Consider the following 14,671-nt stretch of genomic DNA (forward strand, 5'->3'; position numbering starts at 1 on the left):
GTAATCGTTCTGACAATTACAAAGACTAAAAATTTGCCCTTTAATGAACAGCCCATACGATCTTTTCTCTCTTAAAACCGCAGGACTTAAAGCAGCGTCTTGGCCACAGGTTGCAGCTCACGGATCTGTTGATCAAACCAGTGCAGAGAATCATGAAGTATCAGCTGTTACTGAAGGTGAGGAGGTAGCGGGACAGACTCTGGTGTCAGGAGTGAGTTTGCTGAGAAAATAAGACTCAGTGGGGGAAAGAAGGATTTGGTAGGACAGGGGAATCATTTGTGTAACAAGTATATTATTTCTGTTAAGTTAATCCTTAAAAATTTAAGAAAACACTTCAAACAATTTTCTCAATTTTTTATTTACATCAAGTTCGGAATGAAAATATCAGTAAAAGTGAATTTTTTCCCCTCCACCACAGACCTTGGAATGCTAATGATTTTTCTTCTGCTCTATCAACTTTAATTATTTTCTAATCTTCTTGGAACCTTGGATAAAAGTAAATTTGGAATCCCTTTGTATTCCTCTCTTTTGGCTTAACACTAGCCCTTGGTTGATTTGAATTCTTAAGCATAGCTGAAGGCAGAGTCACATGTTTTTCTATGATAAAAGTGACTTCAAGTGTAATGAGATTCCTTCATATACAACACTTAGGACCTGGATATAGAGAGGGACAAAGAGTTTGTCTTGCGTTAAACAGAAACCATCAGATAGATCTGGTCTGACTCTGTGGACTGTAGCTTGAAATCCACATGGGAATGTCTTTTTGTTGTGTTACTGATAAAGTACTTATAACAATATGATAAAGTAGAACTAAAGCACCAGACAGGTGTGGTGGTGCACACCTGTAGCCCCGGCTACTTGGGAGGCTGAGGCAGGAAGATAGCTTGAGACCAGGAGTTGGAGGCTGCAGTGAGCTATGATTGCTCCTTTGAATAGCCACTGCACTCCAGCCTGGACAGCATAGTGAGAACTTGTCTATTAAAAAAAAAAAAAAAATTCTTTCAGAACTAAAGTGCTGAACCCAGTGCCTAGCACAGTGTGAGCGGTCAAAAGGTTAGCTTGTGTTCAGTGTCTCGTTCCTGTAGTCCCAGCTACTCAGGAGGCTGAAGCAAGAGGATCACTTGGGGCCAGGAGTTCAAGACCAGCTCGAGCAACATAGTGAGACCCTGTCTCTTAACAAAATAATAAAAGGACAGCTCCTGTTGTCTTTGTCACCATTATCACGTCCTCTCCATTTCCCTTTCAGGACTTCCTCAAGTATTCCAAAAAGGCCAGCCTGGATACATCAGAATTAGAGGTACATGCGTCAGTGACTGTGCCCCCTCAAATCCCCACCAGCCTCTTTTCCTACTCGCCTCGTGTCTCCTAACAGTGGTCTAGCCCTGGGAGGGGTCAGAGCAGTGGGTGACAGTCTCTCCAGTGCATCTCCGTGAGCCCTGCACACTAGGGGGTGGGGAAGAAGAACAGAACTTCTTCAGGTCAGAGGGTGAGCACGTCAGATTTTCCCCAGAGGAACTTGAACCTCCACTCTTCTCTCTCCCCTCCCGCAGAGAGCTGTGGAAGTCATGTGCATAGTTCCCAGGCGGTGCAACGACATGATGAACGTGGGGCGGCTGCAAGGATTCGACGTAATGCGGCTCTTGTTCTTTAAGAGAGCTCCTCTGCCTTCCCTCTCTTTCTTTTGTCTTGGATTATTTTTCTCCACGGGGAAAAAGCTGATCCTTTTCACTTGGTTTTCTGGCTTCTCTCACTTTACTTCAATCTGATTGATGTTTTCTTTCCTTTTTTTTTTTTTTTTTTTTTTTTGGTGCATTTGATTTGCTTTTTTGGGACTTGCCTGTGCTCAAAGCCCAGCGCCTCATGGCAGAAACAAGCAGGACTGGGCTTTGTCTCTTGGGCCCAGTAGTGTAAGAACTGAGTTTCCTTTCCTCAGCATTTAAGACCATGGTAGCTATGGATATAGTAGGATCTAGGAGGCCCCCACTCTTTCATCTCTGGGACTTGATACTTCCTCATTAAAGATACGTTTGCATGAGTTGCTAGACTATTCATCTTACATATTACCTGTTATGTATCCTCAGGATGAGTTCAGAACCAGAATCTTCTTTTAAAAATTTGACTATTGAGTTAAGGAGGCGGGAGAAGTTTTTATTTTCTTGCCTACTGTTTTGCTAGAGAATTAACATTGACAGTTCTAGTGCTGTGGTTCTCTCTGAGGCACACACAGAGGCCACTGGAGGCCTTCTGAGAACTCCTCTGCATGCCTGATGAGTTCCTTCTGGCGGCCCAGGGACCACACTTTGAGAACCACTGTTCTAGTATAAACCAGACATTTAAAATTCCACTTTTAATCTGTAACTGTAACTGAGGCGCCAGAGGTCTTTACAAACGTTGGCAAGAATTTTATTTAGATAATTATTGTGTTTAGGGCCAAGAATAGTAAAAGAAAAAAAAAATTAAGCTCCATAAATTAATAAAAGAAAAATACATTATTCTATAGGAGGAAATTAAAGAAAACAGAGCTTCAGATAACTTAGAATGCAATGTTTTCTTCTCCCCTTCCTTTTCCCCCTTTATTTCTTGTTTTAGGGGAAAATCGTTGCCCAGGGTAAACTGCTCTTGCAGGACACATTCTTGGTCACAGACCAGGATGCAGGACTTCTGCCTCGCTGCAGAGAGAGGCGCATCTTCCTCTTTGAGCAGATCGTCATATTCAGTGAGCCACTTGATAAAAAGAAGGGCTTCTCCATGCCAGGATTCCTGTTTAAGAACAGTATCAAGGTAATGTGTGTCTGTGTGTGTTTTCTCTGTGCCGGCGCATGTACCCATCACACCGATAAACACTGTTTCCTTGTAATGAGGACACACCCTGATGCTTGGTTTAAGTATTTGAGAATTTTCTAGTATATTTCAGAGCCTTTGAATTCACCCATTTCTCTCTTTACTGTCTGTGTTCTTGAGTGGCTAATGTCTTGTGCACACCTCTATGTGACCACAGCCATTCCTTCTTAGATGAGAACTGGTCATGGGTAGTGTTTATGCACCACCTTCTCTAGGACCATGGAAAACTGGTTTAAATTTGATAGCATGGATTTGGGGGATTGTTCTGTGATCAGAGAAGAAGCTAACTTGGTGTCTTCTTCTCTTCCCCCACTCACCAAGGAGGTACTGAGCACTCAGCAGCCGGCGTGAGGGGTCCAGGAATGGCCCAGTTGGATGCCCTCCCTACCCTGATGTAGCTTATCCTCTAATAGGAAAGGAAGACAGAGGGACAAAGAAAATAATTGCAAATGGCCCTCAACTCTATAAAAGGGACAAACCAAGGGTGAGGTAGAGAAGAGCAGAGGGCAGGCCTGAGGTCCCAGCAGATGACTCCTGGGAGATACACGCCCCCACCAAGGTCCTCCTGGCTCTGCAGCTGTGCAGAGCCTGAGGTCAGAAGGGAGATGCACTTCCTTTTGGTAGGGCCTCCTGCCCTACGCCATCAGGGAAGGGGAACTCTCAGACCGTGCACATCTGCAGGCCTCACAGCACACAGGCAGAACATTGCATCCTCCCCCATCCGGCTCCCTGCTCAGGCTTTTGTTGGCTGTCCCCAGCAGCCTTCACTTGCCTAAACCTGGGGTGGGTCTGTCCACGGGCACAGATGCCAGGCTGGGGGGTCTCTGCCCACCAGCACCTAGGAAGGCTCTGGAGCCAGACAGCTGGGGAAGGAGGCTGCCTCTGCATGAGGCTGGGCTGTGGGCCCTCGCACCTCCCACCACCCACCTGCCCCTCCAGACTCCGCCTTTTGAGGCCCCTTATCCTGAGGCCATGTCAGGCACAGACCTTCTGGGCTCACCACTACACCTGAGCCTCCACCCATCCCCTGAACTGTGTGCCCATCCCCTGAGCTGCACCCATACTCTGAACTGCACCCATCCCCTGGACAGCAGCCATCCAAACTGTGCACCCATCCCCTCAACTGTGCACCCATACACTGAACTGCACCCATACGCTGAGCTGCACCCATCCCCTGGACTGCAACCATCATCTGAACTACACCCAACCCCTGCACTGCACCCATCCATCCCCTGAGAACTGCCTACCCATTCGTCTCACAAGTCTTTTGTCAGAAAATCACTCCAGCACTGTAGGAATTTTGTATATATTTTTTACATATTGTTTTTATAAAATTATCTGACATATTTTAATCATGATATCATATATACTTTTATAACATAGGTTATAAAATTGGTTATCAAATATTGGTATTTGAGATTTGTTTAATGGTGTCATTTACACCCTGGGAAGTAAGGGATAAATACTGAGGCATCATAGAGGGGTTTGGGAAACAGGTAATCCCAGACCCATATTTCTAATTAATTGTTCGGGCTGTTAGTTCAAACTATTAGTTAGTTTAACAGCCTTGCAATCCCCATGTACCTGAGTCAAGAGGCATTGAAAAGCTTCAAGTGTTTTCTGAGGCAGTAAAAATGGCAGTTCAACGGAAAAGTGCTTGTTTCAGGATTGAGGTAGGATGAACTTCACTTTGCACTTGGCCAGTGGGGATCAATGTGCTTTAATGTTTTATTGTGGTAAAATACACATAACATAAATGTGCTGTCTTTAATTGCCTAGCGCTGTGGGATTAAGAGCATTCATGTTGTGTAACCATCACCATCATGTCTTCACAACTCTTCATCTTGCAGAGCTAAAGCCCTGTACCCATTAAACACTAACTCCCCACTTCCCCATCCCCAAGCCCCTGGCAACCTCCACTCTATCTATCCCCACATTTGACTACTCTAAGGACCTCCTGTAAGTGGAATCATAACAATAGTTGTATTTTGGAACTGGCATATTTGACTTAGCATAACGTCTCCAAGGTTCATCCATGTCATAGTGTATGTCGGAATTTCTTTCCTCATTAAGGCTGAAAAACTGTCCACATAGCCCACATTTTCTTGGTCCATTCATCAGTCAGTGGACACATGGCTTGCTTCCTTTCCGCCTGTTAGCTATTATGAATAATGCTTGCTTTTTTTTTTTTTTTAAGGTGAGTTGCCTTTGCCTGGAGGAAAATGTGGAAAATGATCCCTGTAAATTTGCTCTGACATCAAGGACGGGTGACGTGGTAGAGACCTTCATTTTGCATTCATCTAGTCCAAGTGTCCGGCAAACTTGGATCCATGAAATCAACCAAATTTTAGAAAACCAGCGCAATTTTTTAAATGGTAATATGTGTTCTGTTACTAGATGTGTGTTTTCTTTCCTAATGTACTCACTTGTATTTATCTTCCCTCTCCCATTCATATCCATAGTAATGACAGAACTTAGCACTCACCACTCTTCAGGCACTGCCTCGATATTGCTTTACTTCATCTTCACAACCACCCTGTGTGGCCAGTACTATTATTATCCCCGCTTTACAGATGAGAAAGCTGGGGCACTGAGTGGCTGAGTAATTTGCCTCGAGTCCCACAAGTTGTTGAGGGCAGAGTCAGGATGCAGAGTGGCCATCTGGCTCTTGGGCTGTGCCCCTCGCAGCTACACTGTCCCACACATAACATGTTATGAGGGCCCTGTCCTAGGAAGAGGAGTTTGCAAGAAGAACACCAGGAAAATGGCATTGGCCAGAGACATTCACGAGGGCCTTGCACACCCACACCTCCATTCCCCATAAAAAAATAAGAGATGGGGGCCGGGCGCGGTGGCTCAAGCCTATAATCCCAGCACTTTGGGAGGCAGAGGTAGGCAGATCACCTGAGGTCAGGAGTTTGAGATCAGCCTGACCAACATGGAGAAACCCTGTCTTTACTAAAAATAAAAAAAATTAGCTGGGCGTGGTGGTGCATGCCTGTAATCCCAGCTACTCAGGAGGCTGAGGCAGGAGAATCACTTGAACCCGGGAGGTGGAGATTGCAGTGAGCTGAGATCACGCTGTTGCACTACAGCCTGGGCAACAAGAGTGAAACTCCGTCTCAAAAAAAAAAAAAAGAAAAACTGACAGTTTGGTCCTGCCCTGCTTCCATGACTTGAGGGATTGCAGAGATGCTGCAGAACACAGCAGGCATGGCCACCCTATCTTTTCATTGCCTCTTAATGTATTTGATCTCTTTGCAACTGTTGGCTTCAACACTAGCTTTTAATTTGGTGATCGGCGAAGAACTTTGGGAATTCAGTTGGAAGCTATGTGCCCATGTCATCTGTGTCTTCTGGGTTCTTTCTTTCATGTCCATATTCATGTTGTGCATCTATGCCTGTGCAAGCTCAATAGGATGTTGTAATGTTCTCTGTCACAAGAAAGCCACCTCTACACCTTGCATGACATTCAAGAGCCAGGAACATAGGCACTCAGTGAAAAATCTCAAGCCTCATGGCATTTTTAGCCAAGTGTTATCTGCTACCTGGGTGTTAACTCCAAATTTCCATCCTGCTTGCAAGCTGATAATTGTTTACATCTGCAGCTAGGGGTGGGCGCTTGAGGATAGGGAGGGACAGTTCCTCGGGCACCAAAGAGGTTTAATGTGTTGTTCTTATGTGGTGCATTGAGTTCCAGTCCGTAGCTTGGAATTGAGAATGCTCTAAATTTTCATCACTGTCGGCCGGGCACGGTGGCTCAAGCCTGTAATCCCAGCCTCTTGGGAGGCCGAGGCGGGCGGATCATGAGGTCAGGAGATCGAGACCATCCTGGCTAACACGGTGAAACCCCGTCTCTACTTAAAAAACACACACACACACACACACACACACACACACACACAACTAGCCGGGCGTGGTGGTGGGCGCCTGTAGTCCCAGCTGCTCAGGAGGCTGAGGCAGGAGAATGGTGTAAACCGGGAGGCAGAGCTTGCAGTGAGCTAAGATCCGGCCACTGCACTCCAGCCTGGGCAACAGAGCAAGACCCCGTCTCAAAAAAATTTTTCATCACTGTCTTTAAAATAGAATGAACTGCCCCCAGATTGCACTTATGGTCTATGATGTCAGAGTTTACTTGACACCCACTCAGTTAAGGAGCTAATAGTACCTATCCCAGAGGATTAAAGCAGATCGCTAATGGGGTGGGAGCCTGGGACCCTTGCCCCTGCTTCTTGCACACTCCTTACTCCTGGAAGAGGCTGTGGCCAGCACAGAGTTTGTAGACTGCCTCTGGCTCCACAGCGCTTGCTCACACATGCCTCGGGCTGGGGCTGGGGGGCTGCATCTGCTTGTCGTATTCAAAGGCTTTAACACTTCAGGAGTTTGTTCATGTTTCCATATATGTTATTTTGGCCTGATTCCTATGTTTTTCTACAATGAAGATGTAAGAAAACTCAGACACCCAAGTCAAGAGATGGGACAGCCTCCTGCCCCAGAGGCCTTGGGGAGCGCCTTAGCTTCTCTCCGGGCTCTCTCTGTTCAGCCTGCAGAGCAGAGGTGGTCTATGAAACCGCCTCCACGGCAGCCCCAGGGTTTCTCTTTCACCCCAGGACTCTGGTTTAGGAAAGAGCTTTGCGCAAGGCAGTTGGTAGCTGGAGGAGTTCTAGTCAAATCTGTTGCCTTGGTCTTCCCGTCCATACTGGCCCTTTGTCCGGGATGTGCTGAGGAATGCAGCCCCTTACACCCGCTGCACTCAGCCGGCATCCCAGTCCTTTGGCAAGCAGGGGCCTCTTCTAGCTCTACTGATAGGTGGGGTTGCTCTGCGCCCCTGCACGGGTGGCTACCCCATGACCCATCCCAGGGTGGGTCCTGTTCCTTCCTCACCCCGCGGCGTGCTCCTTGGTGCCCTGACCCAGTCTCTCTCGCTGTCTTGTCTTACAGCCTTGACATCGCCAATCGAGTACCAGAGGAACCACAGCGGGGGCGGCGGCGGCAGCGGGGGCAGCGGCGGGGGTGGGGGCAGCGGCGGCGGCGGGGCCCCCAGTGGCAGCAGCGGCCACAGTGGCGGCCCCGGCAGCTGCGGTGGTGCCCCCAGCACGAGCAGGAGCCGGCCCTCCCGGATCCCCCAGCCTGTCCGACACCACCCCCCCGTGCTGGTCTCCTCTGCAGCCTCGAGCCAGGCAGAGGCAGACAAGATGTCAGGTACGTCCACCCCCGGGCCCTCTCTGCCTACCCCCGGCGCGGCCCCCGAGGCCGGCCCCAGCGCTCCCGGCAGGCGGCCCCCCGGCGCGGACGCTGAGGGGTCCGAGCGAGAAGCGGAGCCGATCCCCAAGATGAAGGTGCTGGAGAGCCCCAGGAAAAACGCCTCCGGGCCGAGCCCAGACGCCCACGCCAAGGACGCGCGCGCAAGCTTGGGCGCCCTGCCACTTGGGAAGCCCCGGCCTGGGGCCGCGTCACCGCTGAACTCGCCGCTCTCCAGCGCGGTCCCTTCTCCTCTCGGCAAGGAGCCCTTCCCCCCCAGCAGCCCCCTGCAGAAGGGGGGCTCCTTCTGGAGCTCCATCCCCGCCTCCCCCGCCAGCCGGCCCGGCTCCTTCACCTTCCCGGGGGACAGCGACTCCCTCCAGCGGCAGACACCCCGCCACGCGGCCCCCGGCAAGGACACTGACCGCATGAGCACGTGCTCGTCGGCCAGCGAGCAGTCCGTGCAGTCCACCCAGAGCAACGGGGTAAGCGCGTCGGGGGGCCCGCGCCCGCCCGCCCCCCTGCCTCTGTCCCGCCAGCTCCTCTAAACGCCGCCGCGGCTGTCCTCACTAACTCGGCTGCCCAGCGCTCTCCGCCGCCCGCTGCGGCCTCTACCCGGGACCGGGCTAACCCTCCTGCAGGCTGGCCCATGGCGCTACTAACTACTCCTTGCTTTGTTCGTGTCTTCTAATAAGAGCAAGCCGATCATTAACCTTCTCAACGCAGCGTCTTTTGGTTTCTTCCGTTTCCAACCAGCAGAATATCTTCTTGGAACTTTCTTTTTTAACCTCTGCCTTCCTCACGCACCTATTTTTTGGAGGGGTCCTTTTCCCTGCTCTCTACCTCCTGTTTAAATTGAAACCTGTACACTTTAAGCTTTTTGCTCATCGCTTGGTTTTGCTCTTTTATGCCTTAAATTATCTTTGCGGCATTTTTGACTCATCTGCTGGGGAAGACCATTCCCTCAAGAAAACTTCCAACAGCAACTCAAAGCAAACTAAGATGACAAAATGGGGGGAAAGAATCTGTCCACTGGGAACGCTTTACGTCACCGTGTTGCTCTGGAAGACAGAGACTGCTCTGGGGCACCTGGCGAGGCGGCTCTGCAGTGCAGGCTGGGGCCGGTCCCTGCGGCCTGCTGGGCTCTGGCCTCCTTTGGCCCATCACTCATGCTGCCGTCTCAAGCACAAGGGTTGCTGTGGTGGGTTTTCCCTCTGTTTCCTGCTTCCTCACTGCCCTACCCACCTGTTTCCTACAGGGCAGATGGCCTGGCCCGTAACACTTTCCTGAAGGCATGCGTGAGTGAATAGAACTGTTCTAATGAGTGTATGTTTGAACGCTTTATAAATTTTTAAATACATTTCTCTAAAAGGGTCTGTGTCTCTCTTTATATTAAAAAAAAATCTAGCTTTTGCATGTCTTTCTCTTTCCTCTGGACTTGTTAATGCCTTAATTGGTTTGACTTGGTCTTATCCTTTCCTACTATTTTTTGTTATGTATTTTGTTAAACTCTATATTTAATTGGGGAAGAAATTAACAAATGGGTCTTAATACATTTATTTACAATTGAATGGCCGGGTAGGCATCCGCTGTCATGGCCACCATACTGTGTCCTGCAGAGCAAGGCGGCCTTTCAGTTAAGTTGGGCATGCTAGGTAGACAAGTATGCTAGGTGGGTGAGCACAGATTTGAGTCTGGTGGGGGGTGGTGGGGAGATGCAGTCAACCCAGTGACGGGCTATACCCATCAGCACTTAGTTGGATACTCAGTATTCAGGTGTGGCCTTATAGCTGTGACCCTCACTGAATCTGCCAGTTAGCATCTGGAGCTCATCATAGCCTGGACACATTCCCATTCAGCACAGGAGACTTCAGAGGCTGTGTTTCAAAATTAACACTTCAACTGCTCCAAGACAGGAGCCAATGCCAGTCTTCTCTGGACATTCATGAGAAGACATGAAAAATGGCCACACCCTGGCTCCATCCCGAATGCTGTCTCTGAGGCCAAGGCGCAGTCTGCAGAGGGCACGTGTTCCCACGAGCTTTAGGTTGGGAAAGTTGCCTTTGCTTTCTCTCTTCCTCTTCCCACTTGTTCTCATGTGGCAGGGAACCTGGAAAGGGAACTCACTGAACAGGATTTCAGACAAGTCAAAATGCCTTACAGAAAGGCCCTAGAGGCCTAGGAAGACTCCAGAGCTCCGAAGTGGGGCTTTAAAAATGCCCTCCAGGCTGGGCACAGTGGCTCACACCTGTAATCCCAGCGCTTTGGGAGGCTGAGACGGGTGGATCACAAGGTCAGGAGTTCGAGGCCAGCATGATGAAACCCCATCTCTACTAAAAATAAAAAAATACTGGCCCAGCATGGTGGCACGCACCTGTAGTCCCAGCTACTTGGGAGACTGAGGCAGGAGAATTGCTTGAACTCGGAAGATCACACCATTGCACTCCAGCCTGGATGACAGAGGGAGACTCCGTCTCAAAAAAAAAAAAAAAAAAAAAAAGCCCTCCAGGACTCTGAAGTATATCAGTTAGAAGGGGCCGCAGCCCTGCCCGGCCCCCACGTATTGGCACTTCTGTCCCCCTGGAGATCTGCAAAGGCCTCCTTCGTCCTTGACCACTTCTGTCAAGCTGTCTGTGGTCACAGTCAAGCAGCTGTGCCCAGCCCACAGCCCGGCTCCTTCTTCTCCCTTTAGATGTGCAGCCTCTGCAAAGCTCTGCTGAGAGCAGGAGTGACATGCATGTGGATCAACCCAAACCATGACTGCACCAGTCCTTCCTGTGGCTGTGTGGTCTAGCCTTTTGGCCTCCTTTATTGGGCAGCAATAAAAGTGCACACACATTGGAGTCACTCTAGTCCTGCCTTTCTTGAACAGGCCAGGTGGCCAGTGCCAGCTCACTGACCTTCCACTCTGAGAGACTGATAACCACGCCCACTGGGGGGGTGGTGGTGAGAATTAAGTAGGATAGACTTTGAAATGCCTAGTACATAGGAGGTGCTCAGAAAATACTAATAGTTATGATTCTAGTAGCAAAATACTCTAATTATGAGATTGTAGCTTGGTATATTACCAAAAGCAGGTATGCTGCAGAAGTTGTGTTTTTTTTTAAATATTCTTGGGAATTTAGCTTTGTAATGTCAAAACTCTTGAGCATTGCCATATAAGTCAGAATACTAAAGTCCATGCTAAAAGTATAATGCATAAATGAGTATGCACAAGCCAAAGCCTGCCCTGTACCGCATCCTTTTTTGCTGAGGGGCCACAGGCAACCAGTGGGCACCCACAGGGACAAGAACAGGAGGCACACTCCTCCACGGCAGAGACAAGGAACAGGAGCTAGGCAGCACCACCATGTTTTAAGTATGCACCACAGGTCTAGATTCATAGCCCTGGCACCTGGAATTCCCAGTGGCTGGTGTGTTGACTTTCTCAGGCTTGACCTCGTGGAGGAGGGCTAGAGGTCTCTCCTCTCTGGTCCTCCCGGCCAGCTACAGCAGTCCACCACCTGCTCCAGCATGTCCTGATACTGGCTCAGTAGACCAGGGCTGAAAGGCGGTAGAGCAGGGTTGTCTGACTGATTGCATCTGCACTCACCTGGGATCTGCCCAGGGCGTCGGAGAGCCCAGTAGAAGCTAGCACCTTTGGAGTCTTGGGAATCCATGAACACCCCGACAGTACCCTCAGTGGAAGCCTTTGAGCACAAGTTCACCGGAACGAGGCGCCAGATGCTGTTTCTCACGTCCTGACTAGATAGAGGGGACTTGGGCAAGATGCAGCTTCAGGAGTTGTCAGGGGATCTGCATTTCTTCTCCACCCAGAACCATAGGCCATGCACTAGTTGGGAGTTTGGGACAAACACTGCCGTTTGTGTTTCTTCTCAGCAGCTGCCACCACTCTGTGTGTGGCATGGGTAGGGTCTTAAGAAATCTTCTGTCTTGCTATTGCAATCTTGCCTCATGGACTGGGCCACTCACCACATACTGAGTTCCTGCTGCATGTCAGCCCTGTGACTGAAGAGATAGGGTCCCACGGGGGCAGTGGCATAAGGGTGGGGGTACACATCCCACACCAGAATCCGTTCCCAGAGCTTGAGTCACAGCACCTGTGGCGAGCGGCCCTGGGATGTTTTGTGATGTGTTCCCATAGCAGCAGAGCCTTGGGGACACTTGAGTCATGCAAGCTCCTAAGAGGGACACCCAGCAAGTTCATACGCTGGAGGCAGAGTCACTCTCCATCCAAGCAGAATAGTGATTGATTTACGTTCAGGGTTTCCATGTTCTTCTTTTTAAAGAGAAGAAGTAGAAATGATTAAGCATGTCAGCAACGAGCTTCCAAAACCAAAGAGTCATTATTGCAGTGAATTTTTTAAGAGCATCCCTAAATTGCTTTGTAGAGAAATCGCATTTTCAGGTATTGAAATAGATGCACACAGTTAGCCAGAGGGTAAAGGAAACATTGAAAGTTTCTCAGTGCTGGCCTGGTGAGCCCTGCACAGGGTCATGGTGCCATGGGGCACACTGACAAGGGATTTCACGTGATCAGGTCTCGTTTCAGTTCCTCCCTGCCTTTCTCTGTCTTCCTCTGTCCCTCTGCAGAGTGAAAGCAGCAGCAGTAGCAACATCTCCACCATGTTGGTGACACACGATTACACGGCAGTGAAGGAGGATGAGATCAACGTCTACCAAGGAGAGGTCGTTCAAATTCTGGCCAGCAACCAGCAGAACATGTTTCTGGTGTTCCGAGCCGCCACTGACCAGTGCCCCGCAGCCGAGGGCTGGATTCCGGGCTTTGTCCTGGGCCACACCAGTGCGGTCATCGTGGAGAACCCCGACGGGACTCTCAAGTGAGTGCTTGACAGTAATGGTGGCCTGGCAGGCAGCAGAGGGAGGGGGCGCAGCGCCCATGAGGCACACGATCTCGGATAGGGTAAGCATGTGGAAGGGGGAGCCGCGCTGGTGTGTTAGTACAGGCTCAGCTCTGAGCACGTGGGAAGATGGAAGGCCTTCCATCTCACACACTCAGACTCACAGGGTCTTTGAATAATCTGCATTTAGAAATAGCCTGTTCTAGCACATTGTTCAGGAATCCCATTTGACAGCTTTTTGTGTTAGTCATAACTCAAGAAAGTGTTGTTGTTTTTCTTTTTAAGAAACCTAAGGGGAAAATATCTTTGTTTCTCTGAAATACATTCTCAGGCCCCATATTAGTCGGGGTCCTTCAGAGGAGCAGGACCAGTAGGGAGCGTACTGAGATGTCGGCATAGACACAGGCTCACCCCGGTTTTTTGTGTGCTTTGCTTTAATGTGCTTTGAAGACATTGCCTTTTTTACGCAAGTTTTGTGGCAACCCTATGTCAAGCAAGTCTGTCGGTGCCATTGTCCGACAATGTATGCTCACACTCTGTATTTGTGTCACATTTTGGTGATTCTCAAATATTTCACACATTTTGTTATTGTATTTGTTATGGTGATATGTAGTTAGTGATGTTTGATATTACCATTATAATTGTATTGAGGAACAATGAACTGCACACATACAAGATGGCAAACGTAATAAATGTGTGTTCTGACTGCTCCACCAACTGTCCATTCCCCCATGTGTCTCCCTCTCCTCAGGCCTGCCTGAGACACAACAATATCGAAATTAGACCAGTTAATAACCCTGCAGTGGCCCCTAAATGTTCAAGTGGAAGAGTAATGTGTCTCTCACTTTAAGTCAAAACCCAGAAGCTTAGTGAGGAAGGCATGTCAAAAGTGAATATAGGCCGAAAGCTAAGCCTCTTGCACCAAACAGTTAGCGAAATTGTGAATGCAAAGGAAATAAAAGTGCGACCCCACTAAACACACAGTAAGAAGGCAAAACAGCCTTTGCTGAGACAGAGAAAGTTTGAGTGGTCTGGATAGAAGATCAAACCAGCCACAACCTTGCCTTAAGCCAAAGCCCAACGCAGAACAAGGCCCCATCTCTCTCCAGTTCTATAAAGACTGAGAGAGATGAGGAAACTGCAGAAGAAAAGTTGCAAACTAGCAGAGGTTGATTCATGAGGTTTAAGGAAAGCTAATCCTGTAACATAAAAGGGTTAGGGCTAATGCAGCTGGTGACGTGAAGTTGAATCCAATGCGCATTTACCCTTCTGAAAATCCTGGGGTCCTTAAGAATCATGCTAATCATCACAACTTATATACCAAAAGGCTAATTCAATTAAGAAACATGAAGCCGGTTTTGCTGCATTGAGTAGTATTTTACTGAATTTGGTGGTGGTTGTAAGAGTTGTAAAAAACTCTTCCTCCCCCTGGAATGCCTGCTGTGGCAGAGGCATCTACTCTGCCTGTGCTCTAGAAATGAAACAACAGAGCCTGGCTGTCAGCACATCTGTACACCATGTATTTACAGCACAGTTTACTGAGTATTTTAAGCCCACTGTCGACACGTACTGCTCAGAAACAAAAATTCTTTCAAAATATTACTGTTCTTTGACAATGTACCTGATCACCCGAGAGCTCTAATGGAGATGTGCAAGGAGATTCATGTTCCTTTCTTGCCTGCTAAGACAACGTCCGTGCTACAGCCCATGGATCAAGGAGTAATTTC

At 49.0% G+C, this 14,671-nt stretch overlaps 1 protein-coding gene across 4 annotated transcripts in view; it reads left to right on the forward strand.

Annotated features, from left to right (window-relative positions):
* Positions 1 to 14,671, forward strand: part of TRIO (trio Rho guanine nucleotide exchange factor) — a 366,877-nt gene that overhangs the window by 336,631 nt on the left and 15,575 nt on the right. For 3 of the 4 annotated variants that reach the window (XM_045394729.2, XM_045394730.3, XM_065546101.2), the window contains exons 43-49: positions 84 to 176; positions 1,247 to 1,297; positions 1,551 to 1,628; positions 2,590 to 2,781; positions 5,039 to 5,216; positions 7,783 to 8,567; positions 12,676 to 12,923. In XM_045394729.2, coding sequence (XP_045250664.2) covers positions 84 to 176; positions 1,247 to 1,297; positions 1,551 to 1,628; positions 2,590 to 2,781; positions 5,039 to 5,216; positions 7,783 to 8,567; positions 12,676 to 12,923 — 1,625 coding nt within the window. Of the gene's footprint in view, positions 1 to 83; positions 177 to 1,246; positions 1,298 to 1,550; positions 1,629 to 2,589; positions 2,782 to 5,038; positions 5,217 to 7,782; positions 8,568 to 9,340; positions 9,381 to 12,675; positions 12,924 to 14,671 lie in introns of those variants that run through there. The other variant, XM_065546102.2, reaches the window with a different exon arrangement.

Source organism: Macaca fascicularis, chromosome 6, assembly GCF_037993035.2.
Source record: "Macaca fascicularis isolate 582-1 chromosome 6, T2T-MFA8v1.1".
Classification (NCBI taxonomy): Eukaryota; Metazoa; Chordata; class Mammalia; order Primates; family Cercopithecidae; genus Macaca; species Macaca fascicularis.